The 27789-nt window shown below is 47.4% G+C and overlaps 2 protein-coding genes across 7 annotated transcripts in view; both read right to left on the bottom strand.

Moving 5' to 3' along the window:
• Positions 1-467: 467 nt before the first annotated feature.
• On the bottom strand, positions 468-26817 carry CHST12 (carbohydrate sulfotransferase 12). 6 transcript variants are annotated; one of them, XM_035131864.2, is made up of 5 exons: positions 26717-26817; positions 16639-16751; positions 15239-15351; positions 13479-13626; positions 468-8595 (listed from the first exon to the last, which is right to left on the bottom strand). In XM_035131864.2, exon 5 carries the CDS (start codon positions 8490-8492, stop codon positions 7239-7241), a length of 1254 nt encoding a protein of 417 aa, XP_034987755.1. In that variant the 5' UTR covers positions 8493-8595; positions 13479-13626; positions 15239-15351; positions 16639-16751; positions 26717-26817; the 3' UTR covers positions 468-7238. The 6 variants fall into 6 exon arrangements, with proteins under 6 accessions (XP_034987755.1, XP_060138502.1, XP_034987752.1 ...); XM_060282519.1 differs by lacking the exon at positions 15239-15351 and adding an exon at positions 14780-14854; XM_035131861.2 differs by lacking the exon at positions 15239-15351.
• Positions 26177-27789, bottom strand: part of LOC118092922 (kinesin-like protein KIF19) — a 36626-nt gene continuing 35013 nt past the window's right edge. The window contains exons 20-21 of the mRNA XM_060282803.1: positions 26717-27127; positions 26177-26281 (exon numbers count right to left, since the gene is read on the bottom strand). Of these exons, the coding sequence (XP_060138786.1) occupies positions 26177-26281; positions 26717-27127 (516 nt within the window). The remainder of the gene's footprint in view (positions 26282-26716; positions 27128-27789) is intronic.

Below are 27789 nucleotides of genomic sequence, written 5' to 3'. Positions count from 1 at the left end.
TTACAACAATGTTATTACCGTGTTTCTCATATTATAAGACACGTCTTATATTTATTTTTTCCTCAAAAAAACACACCATGGCTTATTTTCAAGGGATGTCTTTTTTTTTCCTCCTCCTCCTGCCGCGGCCGGCATTGCTGCTGCGCCTATCACTATGTCTTATTTTCGGGGTATGGCTTATATTCCTTGAATGCTTAAAAATCCTGCTATGGCTTATTTTATGGGTATGTCTTAAAATATGAGAAACAGGGTATTTATACCTCACCCATCTGGCTGGGTTTCCCCAGCCACTCTGGGCAGCTTACAGCATACAGTGGTACCTCGGGTTACGAACACGATCCATTCCGGGTCGCAGTTCGTAACCCGAAAAGTTCGTAACCCAAACTGCCATTTTGCGCATGCACAAAGCGCTATTTTCATGCTTTGCACATGCGCAAACTGCGCACGCGCAGAACGTGCGTGCGGCGAAAATACTTCCGGGTTTGCGCAGTTCGTAACCCGAGTTGTTCGTAACCCGAGGTGTTCGTAACCCAAGGTACGACTGTATATAAAAATATAGTAAAGCATCAGACATTATAAACTTCCCAATACAGGTCTGCCTTCATACATCTTCTAAAAGTTGTGTAGTTCTTTATCTCCTTGACATCTGATGGGAAGGTGCCAATGCCAAGAAGGCCCTCTGCCTGGTACAGTAGTATGCTTCTGAATACTAGTTCTTGGAAACTGTAGGAAGTGAGATTGCTATTATGCTCCCATCCTGCTTACTGGCTTTTCAAGGGCTGGCCACCGTGAGAACAGGATGCTGGATTAGATGGTGTGATCCAGCAGGCTCTTCTTATACCATTAAGAGACCATGTAAAAGTAGTCAGAAAAGCAGCCTCCTTGCTTTAACTGCAATGTTTCGTAGCCCTGGCATTTACAGCAAAATATCAAAACAAACACGCAAAGTGTATGCTGACCTTGATCAACAACAAGCAAAGTTTCACAAATTTGGTTTCTGAATTACCCACTGTCAGCCTAGCAAACCTCACAAGGCAGTTGTGAAAGAGCTCCAGTGTTTCTCAAACTTGGGGCTCCAGCTGTTGTTGGGCTACAACTCCCATCATCCCTAGCTAGCAGCACAAGCGGCCAGGGATGATGGGAGTTGTAGTCCAACAACAGCTGGGGACCCAAGTTTGAGAAACAAACCATCCCAGTATTTTCCTCCTGAAAGCTTAGTGATTAAGCATCCGTAGCAAATGCTGCTGCCTGAGTGACAAAGCTTTAGTTATCAGCACATTTTGTTTCATAACTTTCTTTAGAAATGTCCAATGGATTGACATGGGGCCTAATACATGTACCCCAACCAGCAGCCCTGACACACAACATTGTATCTCATTCATCTCTACCCCTCCTCTCTTGTGTTTAGTTGGTGCTGTTTTTACAGAAAAGATACCAGGGACTGAGACGCTTGTGGAGACAAATGGCCTGGCCGCATCTGCAGAACAGTGCAAACACTGTGGTAAAACATTTTCAAACAGAGACCTGTGCTAACAGGTGCACCTCTGTTTGTCCACCTGTAAATTCTTCCTCGTGCTGTTTATCTTTACAGTGTTTTATTCCATGAGGAAAGGGAGGGGGGAATGTAAATATGATGAAAAGATTAGACAAACGGTGCTGAGGGGAACTGGGATTAGCAACGCAGCCTCCAACTGCTTAGTTGGTTAAGGTTAGTGGGGATCACCAAATGCTATGCGCATGGGAAAGCCAGGGTCAGCCCCGCCGCCATCCCAATTTGCTTTCACACCTGAAGGTGTATGTGGGCTGTTGGCATCCGTCTGTCTCGGGAGACAATGGAGGAGTGCCGTATGGGGAGTGAAGTCAAACTGCTGGAGAGTTACAGCGCCTGCTGTGGCTGTAGAGACTGATATGGGAGAGACATGTTTTGTTGCAGCTGGGGCAGAGGAAGGCGTCCAATTTTGCTGCTGCAGGTGCACCACGGCGATTCTTCTCTCCGAGCTCCTCCCAGCGGTCAATCCCCTGGTCACTGCTATGGATGCATAGTCTGACTGCCTGTCTCCAGGCTCTGCAGTCCTCTGCAAGCGACTCCCACAGGTGGGGTTGATGTTGCCAGCCTTCAGGTCACACACCTTTGTAACGTAGAGTTGCATGAGGCAGGGGAATAAATACAACAACCTGCAGACTTCGGTGGTTTTAAAGCAGGATTAGGCAAATTCACGAACGGGGTCATTAATGGCTCTTATGCAGCTTTGCAAAGTGGAGCCCCCTTGTCCAGGAGCAGTGTACCACAGAATAATAGTTCATGGGTAGAACTATTCAGTAGGAGAATGCTGGGTGCATGGCTACATGGGCCTTCAATCTGATCTTAAATCAGGGATGGGGATCCTGATGCCCTTCAGATGCCACTGGAATACCACTCTCATCATCCCATCCATACTTGGTGGGGGTCAACAGCAACATCTGGAAGGGCACAGATGTTCCCAGTTCTAAGCCCACATGCAGTTTGGCTCTCCATTGCCTTCTGGTGACACTGATGACAATCCTCAAGAGGTGGAGGAGATGGCCATTGATGACTGGTGGGTGGCAGCCATGCTTCTGAATACCTGTTGCTGGAAACCACAGGGCCAGCAATACTCTTGTACTCGGATCCTGCTTCCAGGTTCCCCACAGGCATCTGGTTGGCCGAGAGAACAGGATGCTGGACTAAGTGGATCCCGCAGGCTCTTATGGTGTGGGTTTAAAGATCTGTTTCAGCCTTTCCCAGAATGTGGTTTCTACAAGGACTGTTCCTCCGGAACTCTTGCAAGCTTCCCCCTCACTTCCCCAGGGATAATGCCTATTCAGGCCTGGTGGAGCAGAGGCAATAAGATGTCAAAGCCCTTTGGGAAACCCCACAAAGCACACAATGACTTCCTTGTTGAAACACTATGAGAATTCTTCAGCAGCCCAGAACTTTCCTTATGTTGGCCTATGGCGCCACCTGCCATTCAGAACAGGCACCACAACCCCACTAAATCTTACCTGGTGGCGTTGCACATGGCCGTATCTCATTTAAAGCAGAATCCTATCACATAAACAGTCGTGGTTTCCCCAGAAACAATGATGGGAAGCGTAGTTTAAAAGGTGCTGGGAAACGTTAGGAGCCCCCTATTCCTCTTGCAGAACTATGGTTCCCAGAAGGGTTCAACCATTAATCCCTCTTCCCAGGGAACTCTGGGAACTGTGAGGCCTCCTAATTCCTCTCCGCACCCTTTACAAACGACAGTTCCCAGGACTCTCTGAGGGAAGCCATGACTGTTTGAAGTGGAATGTCAGTGCTTCAGCTTAAGAGTTGGACGGGACCTGGCCAGCTTCCTTCTCCCCATTGTTGTGGTTGGCATTTGTCTTGAGAGACAACTGAGTGTGCATCCGGGGGTGAAGAAAAACTGCTGTGCTAAAGGTAAAGGGTAAAGGGACCCCTGACTATTAGGTCCAGTCGTCACAGACTCTGGGGTTGCGGCGCTCATCTCGCTTTACTGGCTGAGGGAGCCGGCACACAGCTTCCAGGTCATGTGGCCAGCATGACAAAGCCACTTCTGGCGAACCAGAGCAGCACACAGAAACGCTGTTTACCTTCCCGCTGTAGCGGTACCTATTTATCTACTTGCACTTTGGTGTGCTTTCAAACTGCTACGGTGGGCAGGAGCTGGGACCGAGCAACGGGAGCTCACCCCGTCAGGGGGATTCGAACCGCCGACCTGATCGGCAAGCCCTAGGCTCTGTGGTTTAACCCACAGCACCACCTGCGCAAGCACCAAAATGACCTCTCCGAGGTGCAAGCCTGGGCTGTGTGTCTGGAGGTCCTGGGCTGCTCAGATGACAAGACCCTCCTCTCTGCCTCACTGATGTGGCCAAAGGAAAGCAAAGCACCAGATTGGCTGCAGGAGTTGCCGGAAGGAGTACAAGGTGCCATCCAAGCATCTTAGGGTCAGAGTTGTCCTTCTTCATGGGCTACCTTCCCAGGTGGATGAGCCCCATCTGCCCTAGAAGGGTTGTTGTGGCTTTGAAAGGAGTCCCAAATGGACTCTGCTGAGATTTTCATCAGTGTATGGTCCTCTTATCAATTTATTGATTTGTTTAGTGTTAGAAAGGTAAAAGGTAAAGGACCCCTGGATGGTTACGCCCAGTCAAAGGCAACTATGGGGTTGCGGCGCTCATTTTGCTTTCAGGCTGAGGGAGCCACCGTTTGTCCACAGCCAGCTTTCTGGGTCATGTGGCCAACATGACTAAACCGCTTCTGGCGCAACGAGACACCGTGAGGGAAACCAGAGCGCACGGAAACACCGTTTACCTTCCTGCCACAGCGATACCTATTTATCTACAGTGGTGCCTCGGTTTATGAACACAATTGGTTCCGGAAGTCTGTTCATAAACTGAAGCGTTCATAAACTGAAGCGAACTTTCCCATTGAAAGTAATGGAAAGTGGATTAATCCGTTCCAGACGGTCCGCAGAGTAACCATTCATAAACTGAAGCGAACTTTCCCATTGAAAGTAATGGAAAGTGGATTAATCCGTTCCAGACGGGTCCGCGGAGTACTTAAACTGAAGCGTTCATAAACTGAAACATGGGTGTAATTGGTTCCGGAAGTCTGTTCATAAACTGAAGCGTTCATAAACTGAAGCGAACTTTCCCATTAAAAGTAATGGAAAGTGAATTAATCCGTTCCGGATGGGTCTGCGGTGTTCATAAACCGAAAATTCATAAACCGAGGTGTTCATAAACCGAGGTTCCACTGTACTTGCACTTGATGTGCTTTTGAACTGCTAGGTTGGCAGGAGCTGGGACAAATTGCGGGGATTCGAACCGCTGACCTTCCGATGGGCAAGCCCAAGAGGCTCAGTGGTTTAGACTACAGCACCACTCGCGTAGTGTTAGACTACGGCCTCGGAGACCAAGGGTCAAACCCCCCCTTAGGCATCAAACTCCCTGGGTGACCTTGCACCAGACACTCACCCTCAGCCAAACCAACCTCACAGGACTGTCATGAGGATACAATGGGGAGGGGCCACCTACAAACAACACCCCTATGTTGTTTTAAGTTAACACAACATGGAATGCCAAAGTACTGAAACATCCACACCCCTTCCTTCCACCTCCAACACTTTCTTCTGCACACGAAGTAACAATGAACTCAGAATTCAAGGAAACATGACCTCTCCATATTGCAAAAGATTAGCCTGAAGCCAGTTCTGTCCAGGGGCCATATTACATCACTTGGCCCTCTGAAGTGATGTTCCCAATACACTTTTTGATGGAAAGGGCTCTTTAAAAATAAAAATAAAAATTGCCAATTTAACTTATTCACATTTATTTGTTCTGATGTGTTCAGACTCCCCTTCTGACAAAGCAAGCCTTGTTTGTTTTTCTTTCTGCGCTGAAATCTTCCAAGGCCCTTGTTTTGCTCATGTTTCCTCTGGCTGTGATTCTGAGATTTTGGCAGCACAGCTATACAACAAGAAGAGAAGGTTTTCGGCAGGCAGCGTTGCATTGTGGGTAACGAGTGCACCACAAGGGCATTTAGGCACAGACTGAGATATTGCATTTAGAAGCGGGGACACTTCTTGTCCTTAGCATTTCAGCAACTCGGCAGCTGTCCAGGATGTCGCTTTGCACCATGGGAACCAGGCAGAGGGCCTTCTTGGTGCTGGCGCCCACCCTGTGTAATGCCTACCCACCAACTATCTGACTTTTAGAAGACATCTGAAGGCAGCCCTATAGCAGGCTTTTCTTACATTCTTATGGGGTGAAGGGAGAGGTGTCCCACCCACTCCAGACAAACCATAACTCCCCATTTTCCAGCTTTCATTAAGGAGGAGAGAGAACACACCACTCAAAAAAGCATTTACAGCTTTGAGTTTTCAGTGTATGCCCTCCGCATATCGAACGGGAAGATTCAATCACACCCCTGTGTACCAAAGACTTTGGATCTGTGAGTCGGGAGACATGGAGGACTTCCAACACTATTTGTTACGATGCCCTTTATATACATCTTCTAGACAAAAATTCCTCGATTACATCCTTTGCTCTCTTTCCAGCAGACCTCCCCTTCAGCAAATCTCTATTTTGCTGGCTGGCAATAATGTATTTTTGACTGCATGGGTTGCAAAAATTTGCCTTGGCTGGAAGTAAGTTGAGAGCTAGACACCAAGACAAGTATCATATGGGGGAGTGTGAGATGTGGAGAGCTTAACTTATGCAAGGGTGATTTTTTGCATTTTTGTATGTTTGCTTTGCTGTTGTTGTTGTTGTTCAGTTTTAAATCAATTATTTGTATCCTATTCACTGTAACCAATTGTGACGGCTTATAGCTTTTAGCAATAAAGATTCATTCAAGGAGAGAGAATAAGTTTCTAGAGCAGGGGGCAGCAATGTTTTTCAGCAGGGGGCAGGTCCACTGTCCCTCAGACCTTGTGGGGGGCCGGAATATATTTTGAAGGAAAAAAAGAATGAATTCCTATGCCCCACAAATAACCCGGAGATGCATTTTAAATAAAAGCACACATTCTACTCATGTAAAAACACGCTGACTCCTGGACCATCCGTGGGCCGGATTTAGAAGGCAATTGGGCCGGATCCGGCCCTCGGGCCTTAGTTTGCCTACCCATTTTCTAGAGTTTGTAGAACCTGAGATACGAGGCAAAAGGTACCTGCATTATTCTTTTCAAAAAACATTGTAAGACACTAGCCTGCTCCCCTTAACACACTTACAGTGTTTGACTTTGCTGCCCTCCCCAGCTAGAAAAATTCCCGCGGACACTCACAGCTGAACAGTTGCAACAAAAGATGGCACACCCTTTTATTCCCCTATTCCACAACAAGGATTTGTATTAAATATTTTAATATATTAATATTCTCTCTTTCTCATGCTCTCTCTCTCTTTTAATTAAAAAAAATGCATTAATAAAAAGCACCCGAAAGAATACAGCTGGTGGAGTGGACAAACTTATATCCTAACAGGGGGGGGGGGAAGGTACATTTAATAAAATGAATCGGAAGGAGAGGAAGGGGAAAGTCTTCCTGCAATGGGAGATTCCATGCGTCCAAGCAACGGGGTGGTTTGTTTGTTGTTGTTGTTGGTTTTAAAAAAGAGTATAGAAAAAAGTTGCACTTGTGTAATGTCAACAGAAGGGCTCTGGAAAAAGAAGAAGAGATCTTTTGGTATTTCAAACGCTCTCTTTCCTTCCATTCTGCCTCGCTCAGTTCTCAAGCAAGCTTTCTGGCTTGGGGTAACCGAAAAGGACGAAGTCCGCTTCGTACAGCTTGTACAGCTGCCGCCTCCAGGCCAAGGGAATTTTGGCAAACCAGTCGTCCTCCCAGCTGCTGGCTGTCCTGTTCCGGTAGCTGGGAGGGAAGCGAAGAAGGTGCTCCACCTTCAGGAGCTGCAGCAGGTGGGCCGCGTCCTCGTCCAAAGTCTCCAGCTTGCCCACAAAGTCGTACTCGATCTGGCACGGGTGGCAGAGGCGGTAGACCTGCCTCCAATGCTCGTTGAACGGGGCCAGCTTCTCAGTCCGGGGGTCCAGAAGGTACTGGATGAAGTCCGAGAAGGAGACCCTGAGGCCCGCCTCGAAGGCGTCGCTCACCGAGGTCGGTAGGCTGGTGTGGTTGGAGTAAAGTTTCAGCATCGGAACGGCGAACCGGCGGTAGAACTCCTCGTTCTCCAGCTCAAACTTGCTGCGGAAGGCCGAGATGAGCCTCACGAAAGGGTCTCGCACGAAGAGGAACTTGGTGTACTTCTTCAGCTTGATCTTCATGAGGTGGCGAGAGAACTTGCCATAGCGGCGCCAGAACTTGTTGAAGGTGAAGTGGGTGCTGGTGTTGTGGACGTGCTCGCGGGGGATGTCCAAGGGGTCGGCGTACGGCACGCCCTGGTCCATCAGGCTCTCGCTCAGCACGATCATCACCCGCTTCCAGTTGGTGCAGGCCACTTTGGGGACGTAGCAGTAGATGACGCCGTGGCGGTCATCCACAATGAGGTGGTTCAGCTCGTAATTGGGGATGTCGTCAAAGGAGCGCTCCTTGGTTGGGAAGGCGAAGCTGGAGTTGGCGCACAGTTCCCTCAGCGTCCGGCGTCGCTCCGCCTGCAGCTGCTCCTGGTCCAAGATTGCGCCAGCATCACGAGTGGACCAGTCGTAGCCTCTCACGTTCTCCTCCAAATTCCCGGCGACGGGCCTCACGGAGGCGTGCGGGGCAGGCGGCTCTGTCTTCTGACCGAGACCCACATCACGTTTCAGATCAGAGCTCAGGAGCTTCTCCAAGAACTCGTCAACGTCCGACATTGAGTCTTGGCCTCCATCTTTGGCCACAGTGGGGAGGACCCCGTGAGGCCTGGAGAAGGTTGTGTGCAAGTAGAAGTGGGCCGTCCCCACGTTGTCCCAGTAGACGATAATCAGCAGGATCATGAAGATGGAGCCCAGCACCACCGAGAGGCGGAAGAGGCGTGCTTTGGTCATCCTGGCCGGAGGCGCCGGCAGCGGCTAACTCATGCTGTGCTCACCTCCAGCTCTGCTGGAAATATCTGAGAGCCAGCATGGCGGTTTGAGGACGGTGGGGAACCTGTAAGGAGGTCAAATACAAGGTTAGTCTCCTTCTCCACAAAAGAGGGTTGGAAAGACAGAACAGAAATGGGGAGCAGCTGCAGTGGGGAGGGGGGCATTCAAAATGAAGCAGCCAAATAGGAAAGATGGGAGGGGGATTCAAGGAAGCTGAATAAAGATCCCCCCCCTCTTCTTCCCCAGCCTTATACTGTACTCAACACTAATGTCTCACAACAGGGTCCCCAAACTAAGGCCCGGGGGCTGGATGTGGCCCAATCACTTTCTAAATGCGGCCCTCGGTCAGTCCGGGAATCAGCATGTTTTTACATGAGTAGAATGTGTCCTTTTATTTAAAATGCATCTCTGGGTTATTTGTGGGGCCTGCCTGGTGTTTTTACATGAGTAAAATGTGTACTTTTATTTAAAATGTATCTCTGGGTTATTTGTGGGGCATAGAAATTCGTCCCTTTTCCCCCCCAAGATATAGTCCGGCCCCCCACAAGGCCTGAGGGACAGTGAACCGGCCCCCAGCTGAAAAAGTTTGCTGACCCCTGAACAACAATTGTCACTAAATTGTAAGAAAGACTGTACAACCTGAAAAAAGAGACCAGGCATGTACTTTTGTAAACCAAGGAAATCTCTCTCTCTCTCTCTCTCTCTCTCACACACACACACACACATATTAAAAAGGAAGCTGAAGAGTAAAATTCATACAATATATGGAAGATTGCCTTATCCATATTTGCCCACTTGACACCTCCAAAAAATACCTCTTTCGCATTTGTAAGAAAATCACCTTTTAGTGCGGCAGCCCTCACACTTTGGAACTCCCTGCCGATTGACATCAGCCAGGAGCCTTCACTGTGCTTTTCAGCACCTGATGAATTTTTTGTTTGTTTGTTTCAACCAGCCTACCCAGATGTGCAAAATGTTGAAGCATGTTTCAATCTGTTCTTAGCTGATCAGCAGTTGGCCGTTCTGCACAAAACACTGAAAAGGTCCATTTAAGAAGAGAAACTAAGAAGAGCCTGCTGGATACGGCCAATGGCCCATCTAGTCCAGCATCCTGTTCTCACAGCGACAGACCAGATGCCCCAATGGGAAACCTGCAAGCAGAATCCGAGCACAAGAGCATCCTCTCTAATGGCGATTCCATTCATCTAGTAGTCAGAAGCCTTGCTGCCTGGGATAATGGAGGCAGCGGCTAGATGAACTTTTAAAAATCTGTCCTGGATCTTCCAACATTCAGCCTCAAATTCTATTTTCAGGAGAGATGGGGGGAAACGTCTCTCGACCCATTTCCTGCTGGCCATGAATAATTTTATACATTTCTATCATGTCATCTTCTACTTGCCTTTTCTCCAAACTAAAAAGTCCCAAATGCAACCTTTTCCCGTAGAGGAGTTGCTCCATCCCCTTCGTCATTTGGGGGGTCCTTTTCTGAACCCTTGGACAAGCCTAACCAGATGTTTAGAAAGTTTTATTCTATTCTATTGCAGTTTTAACATTTTGAATGTTTTAAATTGTGATCGTAATTTTTTGTGTGTACGATAATTTTATTGGGTTCTTCTCAGTAAACTACTGTCACAGTGGCCGGAGTGGGCTACTTCAGAGTAACGACTCTACACAGCTCTGCATTTTATCTTTTTATTGGTGCTGCGTATTTACAGTGCTGAAGGCAGTGCTATTTACAGAGACACATCTTATCCGCTTGAATCAGAACCTCCGAATGGCGTTTGGCGCGTTTTCCTCCAACATAACAACTTGGGGAGACCCATCCTCTTCCCCCTACGTTTTCTGCGCAATTCCGGAGTTGGGGGGACAGGTCTGCCCCCCTTGCTTCCCCCTTCCTGTCTCACCTGGGACGCTGGCTCCGCTACCCTGTCTGAGCCTCGGACCCCACTTCCTGCTTCCCCACTTGAGACGGAACTCTCCCTGCTTTCCCCTGCGCTCGAGGATGGGCTGGAACTCAGGAGGGGAGGGACTTCGCGATATCCCCTGTCCCTCACAACTACTTTGAGGTTTCTTCTACAGTCAAGCAGTATATAAATTTTATGAAATAACACACACACACACACACACACACACACACACACACACACACATATGAACGAAGACCTAAGTCTACTACAGGCATCCCCAAACTGTGGCCCTCCAGATGTTTTGGCCTACAACTCCCATGATCCCTAGCTAACAGGACCAGTGGTTGGGGAAGATGGGAATTGTAGTCCAAAACATCTGGAGGGCCAAGGTTTGGGGATGCCTGGTCTACTACATCCATTTTGAGGTGAGGCAACTAGAATTGAGCACAGAACTTTGCACAGGACATCCGGGAAAGTTCAGAGCATCATCCTTGCAAATTGATACTCGTCAGCCCTAAGAAATCACAAAAAAGGCCATGCAAGAACAGATCCATTTCACCTGAATACAGCCACAAGATGGCACTGTATAGTAAAAAGAAGTTGAGGCTGTCCCAGCCATAAGCCTTCAAAGTTCATTTCCCGTCCAGTATCCCAATTTTGGCAGTCTGTTACTGTTTTATCTAATCTCTGTCCCAAAGTCCTCTCATACACAGCACCTTTGGGAGCCACATCATGTAAGCGGGGTACCCTTTAATAATGAGATAATCTGGAAGCTAAATAAATAAGGATAGAGGCATTTTGAGTTTTTAATAATACAGTCGCACCTTGGAAGTCAAACGGAATCCGTTCCGGAAGTCCGTTCGACTTCCAAAACATTCGAAAACGAAAGTGCGGCTTCTGATTGGCTGCAGGAGCTTCCTGCAGCCAATCGGAAACCACACCAAACGTCCGGCTTCCGAAAATCATTTGAAAATCGGAGCACTCACTGCTGGGTTTCAACCATTCAGGAGCCGATTTGTTCGGGAGCCGAGGGCTGGATCACTCCCACGGAGATCGTCTGTGGGCCGGACTGGCGCAGTGTGATGCCAGAAATCGCGTCTGCGCATGCCCAGATGCCAAAAAACGCAGACATGATTTCTGGTATCTGTGTGTGCGCAGGCTCAATTTTCAGCGCTGCTCAGTGAGTCCCCGCACTGTGCTGGTTTAGCGCAGCGCACGGGGGACTCGCTTCAGGGGCGGCTCAGGGGCCGGTAAAACTGTCTTCATGGGCTTCATCTGGCCGATGGGCCGCACAGTGCCGACCCATGCTTTAGATGCTTATTGGCCCAAAGGCAAAGGGCAGGGAATCTTAATCTCAAGGTTATAGGTTCAAGCCCTATGATGGGAACAGATTCCTGCATTGCAGGGGGTTGGACTAGATGACCCTGGTGGTCCCTTCCAACTCTGTAATACTATGGTTCTTCCTAAGATGATGCTGGATCCCAACTCCCCTCAGCCCAGCCGGCATGACCAATGGTCAGGGATGAGGGAGCTGCGGTTCAGCAACATCTGAAAGGCCACAGGTTAGTCATCCCTGTTCCAGCAGAAGATGAGGAGTGACGGACAAGCAACTTAGCCATTAATATCAATTTCCCTTGGCATATGTCTGGGTTTTTTAATGTCTGTTTGAAGGTGAATTATCGCCTTGCACAAGGCAAGACCAAGGCCCCAGGGGTTTGGTAGCACTTTCCATCAGGGAATGGAAACTTTTTCTTCTGTCAAAAAGGGTAAGTTGCTTCAGGGTAAGTTCTCAGAGGCCAAAGGCCAGCAATGGATGGAGCAAGAGAAACAAGACTCCTGGATTAACTAATCCGGAAAAAGGACCTCTCTGCTACAATTTTAACCATGCACAGTTCAGAATAGAATGCCCAATGCTATACCGGTCTACTCAGAAGTAGTAGTAGTAGTAGTAGTAATAATAATAATAATTTATTTATACCCCGCCCATCTGGCTGGGCTTCCCCAGCCACTCTGGGCAGCTTCCAACAGAAAAATGAAATAAAACATTAAAAGCCTCCCTAAACAGGGCTGCCTTCAGATGTCTTCTAAAAATCTGGTAGTTGTTGTTCTCTTTGACATCAGATGGGAGGGTGTTCCACAGGGCAGGCGCCACCACCAAGAAGGCCCTCTGCCTGGTTCCCTGCAACTTGGCTTCTCGCAATGAGGGAACCGCCAGAAGGCCCTCGGTAATGGACCTCAGTGTCCGTGCAGAATGATGGGGGTGGAGACGCTCCTTCAGGTATACTGGACCGAGGCCATTTAGGGCTTTAAAGGTCAGCACCAACACTTTGAATTGTGCTCGGAAACGTACTGGGAGCCAATGTAGATCTTTCAAGTAAGCCCCACTGAGTTTAACAGGGTTACTCTCAAATAAGTACACTGGGTTTTATTTTAGTAAAGTAGACCAATACAGCTTGAGGTCTGAGAAGCAAGTGAAAGTAATGCCTTTCTGGCTTTGGTGTGCTATGTACACAAACATATATACATAGCTGGCTGAAGTCTACCAATTTGTTCTCAGAGAGCTTGTGGGAGGGGGATTTTTATTTATTTATTTTTTACAACCATGCAATTATAAGCTATACAACCAGGAAAAGGTTTTAAAAGAAACCACCCATTTATTTTTATCGAATAAATTATGGTGTGTGTGTCCCCCCTCCCCAATTGTCCTAAAACTACAACAGAAAGAGGGGAAGACACACTTCAAAAACTCAGAAAATAAACAGAAAATGAGCAGGAAGGAAGGAACTCAGAAGAATAGGGCAGCTTCAGGAGTCACGTGAAATGAGACCAGAGGCCATATTGACTGCGCAGCCTAGAACATGCCCCAGGTACCCCTGCAATGGGGAGGGAACACAGGTCAGTAGTTTCGCACATGAGCAGCTTACAGAAGGTCAAGACTTCCACTTCCACTTGAGAGAACCTCAAGCCACAGCCTGATAGGTTAGAGAGCCACTGCCAGTCAGAGTAGGCAATACTGAAGTAAATGGACACATCATCTGACCTGGTATTTGGCAGCCTCTTCTATTCATCAGGAGCATCCGCTGTAATGCTTTATGTTCTGCATGCAGGTGGTCCCAGGTTCAGTCGCTGGCATCTCTGGAAAGGATGTGGCACCAGGAAAGACTTCTCTGCCCGGGAGATTACCGTAGCTGCGGAACAGATAACATTGGGATAAATGGATCAAGGGTCACCCTGAGAATAAAACCGTGTCCTGGGTTCCTAACGTACAAGGGTTGGTGTGAAACTGTATCCCTGAAGACTTTGTTTGTTTGTTTTTCCAATTTTATTTATACTTTTCAAGTTTTTACATTTCACTAATTTTACAATCATTTTAACATTTCAAAACTTGACTTCCTTCCCCGTCTTTTTGCGGTTCCTTAAATTTGTTTTTAATATCCTCCACATATCCAAATTAACTTAATTTGCTCATTTATTCATCTACTTCAAAAAACATACTCTTACAAAACTGCAGGTTATTACAATAATCCTGCCAATGATCTTATCTGTTTACAATTTATCTGTAAATATTCAATAAACCATTTCCATTCTTTTATTGAAAAAAGTTTGTTATTTTGATTTCTTATTCTTCCGGTAAATTTCGCCATTTCTGCGTATGCCATTCTGAAGATACTTTTTGGCTTGATAACCAAAATATTTTCATGTTTTTCTTAAAGAAACAACAAACAAACAAACAACCCTCTATTTTTCCAAGGAGTTCAGAAGGAGCTCACAGTTCTCCCCACTTTTCTCAACATAACCAACAACCCTGTGGGGTTTGGCTGGGCTGAGAGTTAGTGGTCGGCACAAGACCAACAAGCCAGTTTGAACCCAGATCTCCCCAGCCTAAATCCAGCTCAATAACCACTGTTGTTGGCTCTTAATGCAACGCTGCCAGAGAAAGGATGGGAGACCAATTAGAGTTTGATTAAGTATATAAATCTGCAAAAGAAGAGCTGGCTGGATCAGGCCAATGGCTCGCCTTGTCCAGCATCCTGTTCTCACAGTGGCCATTCAGATTCCCCCTGGGAAACCTTCAAGCAGGATCGGAGCACTGAATCACTCTCTTCTCCTGTGTTTCCCAGCAACTGGCATCCAGTTGCCCTGCTACTCCCAGTGACAAATGCAGATTATATATAGACACATGGCTTCTAGCCATTGACAGCCCACGAATATGTCAATATTATTGTTGTTATTAATATGGCACCCATCTAACGGGCTTGCTCCAACCACTCTGGCTTGGCTTCCAACAAGTTAAAACATTAAGCACAGTAAAAACGCCAAACATTGAAAACTTCTCTATACAGGGCTGCCTTCAGATGTCTTCTAAAAGTCAAAGCTTCTTTTACAGCCATCCAAGTTGGTGGTCAACATGGCCTCCTGTGGGAGGGAGTTCCACAGTTTAACTTTTATTAATAATAATAAAAGATGGACTTTTATTAGAACCTGCCCTGGATCTTCTAGCATTCAGCTTCAATGGATGCCCACGAGTTCAAGTGTTACAAGAGAGGAAGAGAAGAGCTTTTCTCGACCACGCCACGCACAATTTTATAAACTCCCAACTGCTTTGTTACCTCCTTTGGATAAAAAACCCCAAACACTGCAACCATCCCCCAAGGGGGGTTGTCTCCCCACCCGCTGGGTCATTTTGCTTGCCCTTTCCTGCCCTTGCTGCTGTTCCTTTCGGCATGCCACATTTTCAAGGCGAGAGCCCCATTTAAACAGCAATGATGCAGCTCCCAAGGGGGAGGCAGCTGACGTAACCTTATTCGGTGTCTGGAAAACGTGGCAGGTTGTGGGGGGCGACGAGACCTCTGGAACGAGCAGCCCTCCTCTGCAGGCGCTAAACGTTGTCCAAGCCACTCCCTTGCGAAGCCCTTACAAAAAAGGGGAGAGCAACTTTTTCCAGCCGTCGCCTCCGCCTGACAGACCTCCTTTACAAGCCTGTCTGCACATGTGCCTCGGCCAGCTGCTGGGAAGGGAGGGGCGCAATCAGCTGACTCCCAGGAGCAATGCCGAAAAACAAATGCCGTTTTAAAGGAGCACAGCTGTTCTGGAACAGGACGGTGGGACAGCTCTCCGCACCATCCCCGGCCCTTGGCTGGGTTTTTTTTTGGAGGTAGGGGAGCTGAAAAGGCGAAAAGATTTTGTGTGGCTCCCACCAAGGCTTAACCAAGGAGTGGGAAATCTGCAGGCCTGCAGCCACACGTGGCCCCCGGCCTCAGTTCAGTGCGGCCCTCAGGTTAACTGCAAAAGCCCAAGGGAACATAGATCAGAGCCTCTCGGAAGAGCAATCTGCCACTCCTTCGACAGGCCATAGAGAGAGAAAGAAAGAAAGAAAGAAAGAAAGAAAGAAAGAAAGAAAGAAAGAAAGAAAGAAAGAAAGGGATGTCAGAGAGCAGGGGTCAGCAAACTTTTTCTGCAGGGGGCCGGTCCACTGTCCCTCAGACCTTGTGGGGGGCCGGACTATATTTTTTGGGGGGAAATATGCATGAATTCCTATGGCCCACAAATAACCCAGAGACACATTTTAAATAAAAGGAGTCATGTAAAAACACGCTGATTCCCGGACCGTCCACAGGCCAGATTGAGAAGGCGATTGGGCCAGATCCAGCCCCCAGGCGTTGGTTTGCCCACCCATGTCAGAGAGAATGAGACTGGGGGGGACGGGACATTGCCCACCTTGGAGCTAGTCTGTTCCCCAATGGCGGAATACAGTGGTACCTCAGTTTATGAACACAATTGGTTCCGGAAGTCTGTTCATAAACTGAAGCGTTCATGAAGTGAACTTTCCCATTGAAAGTAATGGAAAGTGGATTAATCCGTTCCAGACGGGTCCGCGGAGTACTCAATCGGAAGCGTACTTAACCCGAAGCATGGGTGTAATTGGTTCCGGAAGTCTGTTCATAAACTGAAGCGAAGTTTCCCATTGAAAGTAATGGAAAGTGAATTAAACCGTTCCAGATGGGTCCGCGGCGTTCGTAAACCGAAAATTCGTAAACCGAGGTGTTCATAAACCGAGGTTCCACTGTATATTAATAATAATAAATGCATTTATATCCCAGAGTGGCCAGAATAACCCAGTCGTATGGTCAGATACAAATGATAAAATTATTATTATTCAAGTATTTGGTTTCACAAAATGAAAAAGAAAAATTGGGTACCTGTTCCATCTCGCCATTTCAGTGACTGAAACTGGTGTTGAATGTACATAGACAGATGGACATGGTATTTTCAGGCCCTCGAGTAAGAGTCTGACCCATCATGAAACTGTTCCCTGTTTGGGAGACAGAGGGGAGTGATTGTTTTATCCCAGGTGAGAGCTAAGATGGGGGTAAAGTCCATTATTTTAACAATACAGGTATTGAATTGTCTCCCACTCCATAGCATTAGTATATAAACATGTGTAAACTGTGTCTTCTGCCAAATGTTTTTGGCATTTGTGTTTGCCCTACAGTGCTTAGGCTTCCTTAGAATGTTGTTAAGTGATCCTGCAGTTTTGGCGCCTAGTTCTACTCCTTTAGGGTATCAAGTTCAAGTTCTTTTTTTTTTACAGCAAAAGCCAGCAATACAGAATATCATAGTTTCAAACAAAAGAAAATCATCAATAACATCACCAGAAATAGAACAAATACACAAAAGGAATTTGCAATGTGTCATTCAATGGAAGGGATTTACGTTTCTTAATAGCTAAAGTGCAGAATTTGGCCGCGTCATATGACACAGGGCTTGAGGAATCTTCCAGAAGGAATTTTCGTAAGATTGCGGGGGGGAAGTTCCAAATAATATTGTAAGGGTGTAAATTTTGATAAAAGGGGTAAAATAAGTCGAGCTCGTTCTTCACTATAAAATTCACAAAATAAAAGAATGTGAGTGACAGATTCTACCTTATTAGACATGCAAGGGCAAAGGCGCTCATGAATTGGTACCCGCATAAATTTGTCGTACAGCACCGCTGAGGGCATTGCCTCAAAGCTTGCTCTAGAGAAGGCCCATCTATAAGTTTCGTTAGTGGTGTTAGATAAGCAAGGGTCCGCTGTAAAATTAGGCCACGATTTTAGACATCTATAGTTCACCGGGAGTAAGGCATCTTCTTGTTGTAATTCGACATCGTAAAGTCTCTCGAGTAATAATTATTTTTGCCTTGTTCAGAGTTCCATTAAAAAGATCTTCAGGATTTAGGCCAATTTGTTTGATCTTGTTAGTTATTTGCATAACCAGGGTGGATAGGGAACTGCGGCCAGGAAATGAGGTAACATTCCCTTTGGATTGTAATGGATTTTCAACCAGAGGGATATTGCTTGCTCCCAGACTTTTAATTCCACTCTGGGAAGTCCTGCCTCTTGCCTTAACACTGCATTAGGTGTGCTCTTTGGGGTACCGAATAGTGATCTTAAAAATTTTGATTGTACTGTTTCAAGGGTCTTAAGATTGGCAAAAGGTCTGATTTGAGAGCCATACAGGAGCTGGGCTAAAGATTTTGCCTGAAAGACGTTTAGGGCCATAGGCATAGCTGCCAAGTTATCCCTTTTTTAAAGGGATTTTCCCTTATGCTGAATAGGCTTCCTCGCGAGAAAAGGGAAAACTTGGCAGCTATGGCCATAGGAAGGAAGCCGACGCCTTTCCTTCTGAATAATCTGAGGGTGGCATTTACACTTCTTCCTGTTGAAGTAGCTGATGCGGTCAAGTGTGTTGACAATTTGGCATTGTAGGAGAAGGTTATGCCTAAATATTGGAAGATCTTAGTTTGTTCTATGGCGTTTCCCTTAAAGGAACGGTCGAAACGTACAATTTTAGTTTTGGCAAAATTAATTGTTAACAATTCGGTGTTGCACTGGTCGCTAAACTTCCCTAAGGCACGTTTCAAACCAGCTTTAGTTTGAGAGAGAAGAACAGCGTCATCCGCATACATTAGAACTGGTACTTTTCTACCACTAGAAAACACGGCGGGGGGGGGGTTCAATTTCATGACAGCATGTGATCAGAGAATTAACACAGATGTTGAATAAAAAAAGGAGCTAGTAAACATCCTTGTCTAACCCCTCTTTGAACTGGGATTCCTCTGGAAAGTCTGCCGTCCTGTGCAAATCTTATCTGAAGGGTATTATTTTCATGAAGCTTAATCACCAGAAGTAATAGCCTTCTGTTAATACCCATGTTGGCCAATTTAGCCCAAAGTCTACCCCTAGACACAGAATCAAATGCTGCCTTTAGGTCCACAAAGGCCGCATGCAATGACTTTTTCCAATGTTTCACGTATTTATAGATATTTATACTTATTGGTCAGGCTTAAGGCAATCTGTTATCGACTATATTCTTATCTCTCGAGAGCTTTTTGATGAACATATTGAATTATTATTATTATTATTATTATTATTATTACTATTATTACCTCCCGCCCCCAAAAAGGGCTCAAGGTGCCATATGTGGTTCTGCCCCTCGTCATTTAATCCTCACAACAACCCTGTGAGGTAGGGTAGCCTGAGAGGCAGGGGCTGGCTTCCGAGGTCACCCCAGTCAGCTTCATGGCTGAGTGGGGGATTTGAACTCAGGTCTTACTCTGACAATCTAACCACTACGCTACACTAGGACACATTTAGGGTATTCTCTTCCTAACCAGCTACATCTCTACCCGCCTTTCCTGTTTTATTTTCTGTTTTTATTCTTCCGTTTATACCCCCATCATTCTTCCAAGGAGGCATACACAGTTTTCCCCTCCCCATTTTATTTTCACAGCAACCCTGAAAGGTAGGCAGGACTGAGAAATGACTCGCTCAAGGTCACCAAGTTAGCTTCAAGGCTGAGTGGAGATTTGAACCCAAGCCTCCCAGCTGTCTAGACCAACCATTACAGCACACTAGTTACATAAGAAAGATGTTCTACATGTTTCTAGCCTGATGAAGGGGGGAGGCTCTTGAACTTAAAAATCTGCCTCTACATTGTGACATTTGAATTGCTTCCAATAAAGGCATTGCACCACTCAGACTTTTGGATTAAAACTTTTAAGAAGTGCTCCATGCCAATGTTACGTGCTGGATAAATATCTTGAAAAAGTTCTCTCCACAGCCAGAAGAAATGATTGACGGGGCTGTTGATAAACTGTACTTAAATGTGATTTAAAACATTATAATGAAACTTATTCACACAATCACTTGGAAGTTACTGGGATATTTGTACACATTTTATGACATAGAAACCCAAATATATACCGTACATGGAAGGCATCTTAGCATGCCTAAATACTTTTGCATGCTTTCAAGTCACCTGAAAGAAGTTACAGACAACTTTAAAACAGTTCAGTTCCAGATGCTAAATCTATTCTTGTGTCTACTGTGGATTTAACAACATCATCCATTGCATCAGGGGTTTCATTCACAGACCCACCTTCCAATGTGCATATTCTACTATGATCTGAAATTAATTTCCTTTCTGCATACGACATACCACAAATATGCCACCCCTGAGCACTTTGGGGGAAAGGTGGGATATAAAACTAGTAGTAAAATGAATGTCCTTAAGCCAGGGACACTTTTTTAATTTTTGCTATTTATTATGTCACTAATGAATTTTAGGCAACAATGCATGGAAATTTTTCCACAGAAAAATTCCACAGTAGTACAAAAATTTCCACTCCGGAGTCACTGGCTGCATTTATGTTTACAGACAGGGCCTGCCAATGTGCTTGCCTTCCAAATTTTGTAGGACTTCAGCTCCCAGAAGCCCCAGCAGGCAATAGCCAAGGATGATGGAACTTGCGGTCCAATAATATCTCAAGGGCACCAACTACAGATTTACTACTTCTTTCTTTATCTCGCCTTTCAGTAGAACACTGTAGTATAAACACCGAGAATTGAGAAACACTGGCCTGCGAGGGCTCCAGTTGGAGAACAGCCTTTACCAAAGGTGTCATGGGCTTTGAAAATGCTCAAACTCAGGACGAAAGGGAGAAACGCGCTAAGAGGAAGGCATGTTTGGGAAACCCTCACCGTGATCAACTCCCGCCCGGAAACCTATATCCCCACTGTGGAAGGATGTGTGGATCCAGAATTGGCCTCCACAGTCACTTACGGACTCATTGTTAAAACCGTGTTTATGGAAGACAATCTTACTCGGCCACAAGCGATAGCCAAAGAAGACAATAATAGGTATAGATTTATCTTTCTTTATCTCGCCTTTCTCCTTTTGGGAAAGGAGTACGACAAGGCTGTGTATTGTCTCCCTGCTTATTTAACTTATATGCAGAATTCATCATGCGAAAGGCTGGACTGGATGAATCCCAAGCCGGAATTAAGATTGCCGGAAGAAATATCAACAACCTCAGATATGCAGATGACACAACTTTGATGGCAGAAAGTGAGGAGGAATTAAAGAACCTTTTAATGAGGGTGAAAGAGGAGAGCGCAAAATATGGCCTGAAGCTCAACATCAAAAAAACCAAGATCATGGCCACTGGTCCCATCACCTCCTGGCAAATAGAAGGGGAAGAAATGGAGGCAGTGAGAGATTTTACTTTCTTGGGCTCCTTGATCACTGCAGATGGTGACAGCAGTCACGAAATTAAAAGACGCCTGCTTCTTGGGAGAAAAGCAATGACAAACCTAGACAGCATCTTAAAAAGCAGAGACATCACCGTGCCAACAAAGGTCCGTATAGTTAAAGCTATGGTTTTCCCAGTAGTGATGTATGGAAGTGAGAGCTGGACCATAAAGAAGGCTGATCGCCGAAGAATTGATGCTTTTGAATTATGGTGCTGGAGGAGACTCTTGAGAGTCCCATGGACTGCAAGAAGATCAAACCTATCCATTCTGAAGGAAATCAGCCCTGAGTGCTAACTGGAAGGACAGATCCTGAAGCTGAGGCTCCAATACTTTGGCCACCTCATGAGAAGAGAAGACTCCCTGGAAAAGACCCTGATGCTGGAAAAGATGGAGGGCTCAAGGAGAAGGGGACAACAGAGGACGAGATGGTTGCACAGTGTTCTCAAAGATACGAACATGAGTCTGACCAAACTGCGGGAGGCAGTGGAAGACAGGAATGCCTGGCGTGCTATGGTCCATGGGGTCATGAAGAGTCGGACACGAGTAAACGACTAAACAACAACAACAACAACATCTCGCCTTTCAGTCAGACACAGGCCTCTAATGCAGTTCATGGATAAAATCCAATATAATAAAGAATACAATAAAAACAGCATTTTATATTCTACTGATTATGTATCTTGTGTGTGGCTGTTGTTTTTATCAGGTCCAGCACTCTGTCTCATAGTGGTCAATAATAATAATAATAATAATAATAATAATAATAATAATAATAATAATAATATATTATTTATACCCCGCCCATCTGGCTGAGTTTCCCCAGCCACTCTGGTGGCTTCCAACCGAATATTAAAAACAGTACAGCATCAAACATAAAAAACTTCCCTAAACAGGGCCACCTTCAGTTGTCTTCTAAATGTAAAATAGTTGTTTATTGCCTTGACATCTGCTGGGAGGGCATTCCACAGGGCGGGTGCCACTACCGGGAAGGCCCTCTGTCTGGTTCCCTGTAACCTCACTTCTCGCAATGAGGGAACCGCCAGAAGGCCCTCGGTGCTGGATCTCAGCATGTCCCAAGGGCAATTCTTCCTTCCTGTGGTTTCTAGCAACTGTCACTCAGAAGAATTGCTGCCTCCAGAATATGTCATAATAGGAACACACTCTTCCTTTTCTGCAAGCAAGTTGTGTGTGCAACCACCGAGACAGGTATGGGGGCTGTTATACACCCTACCCAGCAGAAGTAGCGTTAACTTTCTGGTTTCGGTCCAGTATACCTGAAGGAGAGTCTCCACCCCCATTGTTCTGCCCGGATGCTGAGGTCCAGCACCAAGAGCCTTCTGGCGGTTCCCTTGCTGCGAGAAGCCAAGCTACAGGGAACCAGGCAAAGGGCCTTCTCAGTAGTGGCACCCGCCCTGTGGAATGCCTTCTCACCAGATGTCAAAGAGAAAAACAACTACAGTGGTACCTCAACATCTGAATGCCTCGACTTCCGAAGGTTTCAACTTACGAAGTCGGCAAACCCAGAAGTCTTTTCGCCTCCCGCGCGGTTGGCACATGCGCAGAAGCGCAAAATTGCGCTTTGCGCATGCACAAAACGGACGCTTCGACAACCAAAGGATTCAACTTACGAAGAGCGCCGCGGAACGGATCGCCTTCGTAAGTCGAGGTACCACTGTACCAGACTTTTAGAAGACATCTGAAGGCAGCCGTGTTTAGGGAAGCTTTTAACGTTTAATAGATTATTGTATTTTAATGTTCTGTTGGAAGCCGCCCAGAGTGGCTGGGGAAACTCAGCCAGATGGGCGGGGTATTATTATTATTATTATTATTATTATTATTATTATTATTATTATTATTATTATTTCTGCACCCCATATCACAACTGTTTCATGCAAGTGTGGAGGAAGCACTTCTGCAAGTTCCCCCTTTTCACTTCCCCTAAGTAACTGCAGCAATCTGACACCATCCCTACTAAGGGAGTCAAACTACAAGTTAAATATCCAAGCAATAGCTCAGTCGGTAGAACAATGGACTTTTAATCTCAGGATTGTGTGGGTTCGAGCCCCACATTGGACAATAAATGGCCCTTGTAGTCCCTTCCAGCCCTACAATTCTATGATTCTACGATTCTAAATTAAATGTGTAGAGTCAAAATACAGTCAAAATTCAGGGTCTGTTGTTTGATCCTGGTCAGAGCCTGCTGGATCAGACCAAGACCCCTCTAGTCATTTTGCAAATGCATACATGAACTTATGACTCATAGAAGTGTGGAGTTCGAAGGGACCCCAACGGTCATCTAGTCCGAGCCCCTGCAATGCAGGAATCTTAGCTAGACCATCTAAGGATCTCATTTTCAAACTACAGGTCCCAGAATTCTTTGGGGGAAGTCCTGAATAATTGAAGTGGTATCATAGTGCTTCAAATGCACGGTGTGAATATGACCAGTGTCTAATACAGTACATGTTTAAAAATAAATAAATCAATGTTCAATACAAACATGTTAACTTACAGGCCACCTTGGAATCACTGTCCTGCAACGAGCTCTCATGCAACACCCCTGGCATCTGGACTGAGTGATGCTCATCATTCCGCCATCTATCACTTTCTTAGACATTAGAAGAAGAAGCCTGGAGCTAAGGGCACAACCTTCCATGTTGAGCCACTTTGCTACAGCAAATCTCTTTGCAGCCTCTGCATGACAACCCATTCCAAGAAAGTGCAGGGTTATGTCCACTCATCAGACTCATTGCCCACCCAGAGCTTCTGCTCATCAGCGTTCAAAATTAGCTGGGCGCCAGTCGCCTTTTTGCAACAGGCCACCGGCCTTTTGCGAGGAAGTGGAGGTGTCTGGCCACCAGGTTTGGCCACGAACATGTCCATCTGGCTGGCTAGTGTGGCTGCGGTGCTGCACCACTCAGCTGGTCTGTTGGGCAGCACAGCACCAAAAGATACGCCTCTTTTGGTGCTGCGCTGCCCCGCAAATCAGCTGATTCACGTGGCAGCGCGACACCCAAAGACGTGTGTGATTTTGGGTGCCGCACTTCCCCACAGACCATTTGCTTCGTAATCCTGCACACACACACAAAATGGGTGTATCGTTGTGGCAGCCACAACCTAGATTTAAGGTGCCATTTGGCGCCTAGATTTTATAGCTCGGTTTCTAACACTTGCTCAGATACACTGAGTCAGAATACACAGTCCCTGGTAGCCACATGGGAGTTGCACTGGTTTATTGAGGGTCCACATGGCAGATCGAGGGGAAAACTGCTGATTATGCAAAGTGACAAGTTGACACATAGAGGAGCCCTGCAGGATGTCCCACACCTCTCACTTGGAAGCAAATTGACAGTGGGGGAAGCCCTTTTCCCCTCCAGTGGTGTTTCCTGAGCATATAAAAGGGATTACTGCTTACGCACCAGTTCTCATTTTAACACTCCTAATTTCAAGTTCTTATTGATTTTCAGTCCGGCTCAGAGGAGATAGCTAGGCAGGTGCTTGAATCAGCTTTGGCTATTGCTAAACCACAGAAGGATTTCTAGGCCTACCAGAACAAAAAAGAAAAAAAGGGAAGGGGGATATTTCTCCATAACACACCAACGGCCGACAAGTGGAACAAGCCCCACCAGCACCAAGGAGCCAGCCACCAAGCCTGAACTTCATAAACAGGTTGGAAGTATCCCCCCCAACACAATTCAAAGTGGGACCCTCCACAATCAAACCCTACAGCCAGCCACTGTAGACCCCGAACAAACTCCCAAGCCTCCCTCATTCTATGGAAACACCCCCTAGCCCCCAACTTCACAGAGCATAACAACATGCTAAGCGTTTATAAATGGAGTCAAGAGCCAAGCAAAGTTTCACAATGAGCACTGTGCTGTACACCAGGGTTGGGGGATTCTTGAGACCGGGGGGGGGGGTCAGAGGCGGCCCTCGGCTTCCTATGTGGCCCTCAGGACTCTTCCCAGTACATACCTCGCACAGGCTCTGCTCTACACCAGGTTGGCTGGGGTCCTTGAACTTGCCTGTCTCAATGGAGATATGTGTGCACAGGAATCTGTGGGTTTTGTGCCCTGCCCAATTTTGTTTCCCTCTGGCCCCACCCGCCACTGGCAGGTGACCACCAGAAGGTTGTCCATCAGGGAATGCTGCCCTGGGTTGACTGAAGGCGCCCTGCCCTGCTGCCCACTGTGTCCTCTCCGAGAAATGCTGCTCTGTCACAGTGAACCTGGGTTATTATTTATTGCGTTCTGGTGTTGAAACCCAACCAGTGACCTCAGGATTAAGGGCAGGTAATCAATAATCTTGACAATGATAACAGTAATAATCAAATACTGATTTGATCAAAGACTTCAGGTTTCTGGGGATCTACTTTGCTTTTTACAAGTACCCCAATATTCACTACACAGAGCCAGGTGCAGAAACCTTATACTTATAATCAGAGAATTGTGAGCCAACGGATTTGTTTTCAGCTCAAAACCCTTCCAAACAGACAACGAAACAAAATCCATTTCTGCTTACCACCACCTCCCACCCTGCTTCCTTCATTTCAGTAGCAGAATCAGCAGTGGGAGGGGAGGGTAAATTTCACTGTTAAGAGAATTGGAAGTAATAAAATGTTGCTGATCTACTGTACTTACTTTGAATCAGTCAGAGGCCACTGTACACACACCACACACCTGCCCCCATAATCCTGGGAAATGTAGTTTACCTCCTCACAGATTCTACAATTCCCAGCACTCTTGCCAAACTAGTTTCCCGGCACTAACTGGGTGTGGTTTAAATGTATGATGTGCACACTGCCAGATATCTTTCATCCCAATCTAACATGGGGGGGGGCGTTGTTTATGAGCTTTAAAGTAATAATAAAAGACCACTCCTAACTTCATGCAGTGCAATACAGTCGCATTTCCCATTAAAAAGCAGAAGGGAAACTAGAACCAGCAAACTAGAAGCGAAGTCCACAGAAACCAAAGCACAAAGCCAGCGCCAGGTACTGAACCTCCCCATCGCCGGCTGCTACCGTATCTAAGTGTGTCCACAGGTGTCTGCAAAGGCGACCTGAGCGGGGGAAGAAATGACGCCCCGCCTTCTTTTTGAGCGCAGATATAAAACGGGAACGAAGTGGCCGCGATGGTAAAAAATTAAAACAAGGAGGTCTTTCCTCCTAATCCCGAAGACTCAGGCGGGTCTTTCGGAAACGGGCTTCGGCGCGGGAGGAAATCCTCTCCCGCCCCATCGCGGCGCGTGACTCGGGCAGCTTCTCCAAGTCCTGGGGGCAGAGACGAGGGGGGTGGGAGATGCAGCACCCCCTCGCCACCCCCGTCGCGCGGCATGACCTTCGGCAGCCCTTTGGGGAGAGGAGGGGGAGCCGGGCCCGTCCCGCGGTGCCCGGCCGGCTGCCGTGCGCCTCCTGCCCCGTTGCGCGCGGGCTGGACGGAGGCGCGCGCCCTCCTCCTCGTCGCCCGGCAGCCCCGCGCATCCACGTGGGTGAGAGCTCGGGGCCGGGAAAGTTGGGGGGGGGGCAGCAGCATCTCTCCGCTCATCCCACCCGCGCCCCACCCCGGGGGGGGGGAAGCCCGGCAGCTCCTCCATCCATCCAGCCGGCATTACGAGCATCGCCCACCCGGATCGGTTGCCCCACCGGCGCGCCCCGCCCGCGGCCAGCGCCGCCTCCGGCTCCCCCGACCGCCGGTGCCCATCTCACCTCCTGCCCGGGGCCGCTGGGCCAGCGGAACCTCCCGCCGCCGAGGCGCCTCCCTGCCTCCCTCCCTGGGCCAGGCAGCCAGACCGCCCGCCCGCCCGGCAGCCGCTCCACCTCCGCCTCGGCCAGCGCCGCCCCGTCTCGCGAGAAGGCCGGCCCGGGGGGGCCTCCGAGCGAGCGAGCGCAGGCGCCTCGCAGCCCGCCCAGCCGAGCAGGGGGCGCCTCGCCGGCCTTGGATCGCGCGCGCCGGGGGACGGGGCGAACACGCGCGTCACCGGATGATCCCCGCCTGGAAATCGAGGGTCGGGGAGGAAGGAAGGGGCTTGGAAGGGGAAGGTGGATGAGTCCGGAGGATGAGGGTTTATTGCGGGATCGGTGCTGCTCGTGCATGCTGCCTCGGTCGTTTTGCAGCGTCTGCAGGAAGCAACTGGCAGCATCGAGATGCCAACGCGTATTCCATTTTAAACCAGATTTACGCTTTTTGCATAAAATGCAGTAAGGGCGCTGCCATGCCTGAGTGTATTGAGGGGGGCAGGATCTTACGCGACATTTTTAATTTTTTTATACCTCTTGATTGTAGAAAACCTTTACAAACTACTGGCCTGTAACACCGCCTTCCCCGTGCAATTCACATTTACTCTTTCTAGCAGAAATCTTGTGTGCGTGTGTGTTTAAAAATGTTGCAGCTGAGATCCCTTGGAAACTGGTGCCAGAGTAATCATTTTGTAGCAAAAACCCCGCGTTTTATAGCACCCCAGAAACAGCAACAGACACTCAAACAGGGTCACCCCAAAACATAGCTGCCAAGTTTTCCCTTTTCTCGCGAGGAAGCCTATTCAGCATAAGGGAAAATCCCTTAAAAAAAGGGATAACTTGGCAGCTATGCCCCAAAACCCAATGTTGTCCAAAACTGGTGCCAAAGTTTTGTAATCATTTTGTAGTGAGAATCCCACATTTTGCAGCTCCCCACAAATGGAGTAATTTTCACTCAAAGTGGGGGTTATGGGTTTGACCCCAAACCCCAACGTTGTCTTATCTAATTCAAACTGATGCCACACTTTGCCAGAAGTTTTGCA

The sequence above is a fragment of the Zootoca vivipara genome, chromosome 14, assembly GCF_963506605.1.
Source record: "Zootoca vivipara chromosome 14, rZooViv1.1, whole genome shotgun sequence".
Classification (NCBI taxonomy): Eukaryota; Metazoa; Chordata; class Lepidosauria; order Squamata; family Lacertidae; genus Zootoca; species Zootoca vivipara.
Note: the sequence above shows the minus strand (reverse complement) of the source record. Positions and strands in the feature narration are given on the sequence as shown.

What these genes read in the sequence shown, in the direction of transcription:
- CHST12 (XM_035131864.2), bottom strand. Translation starts at nt 8,492, where the DNA reads ATGACCAAAGCACGCCTCTTCCGCCTCTCGGTGGTGCTGGGCTCCATC.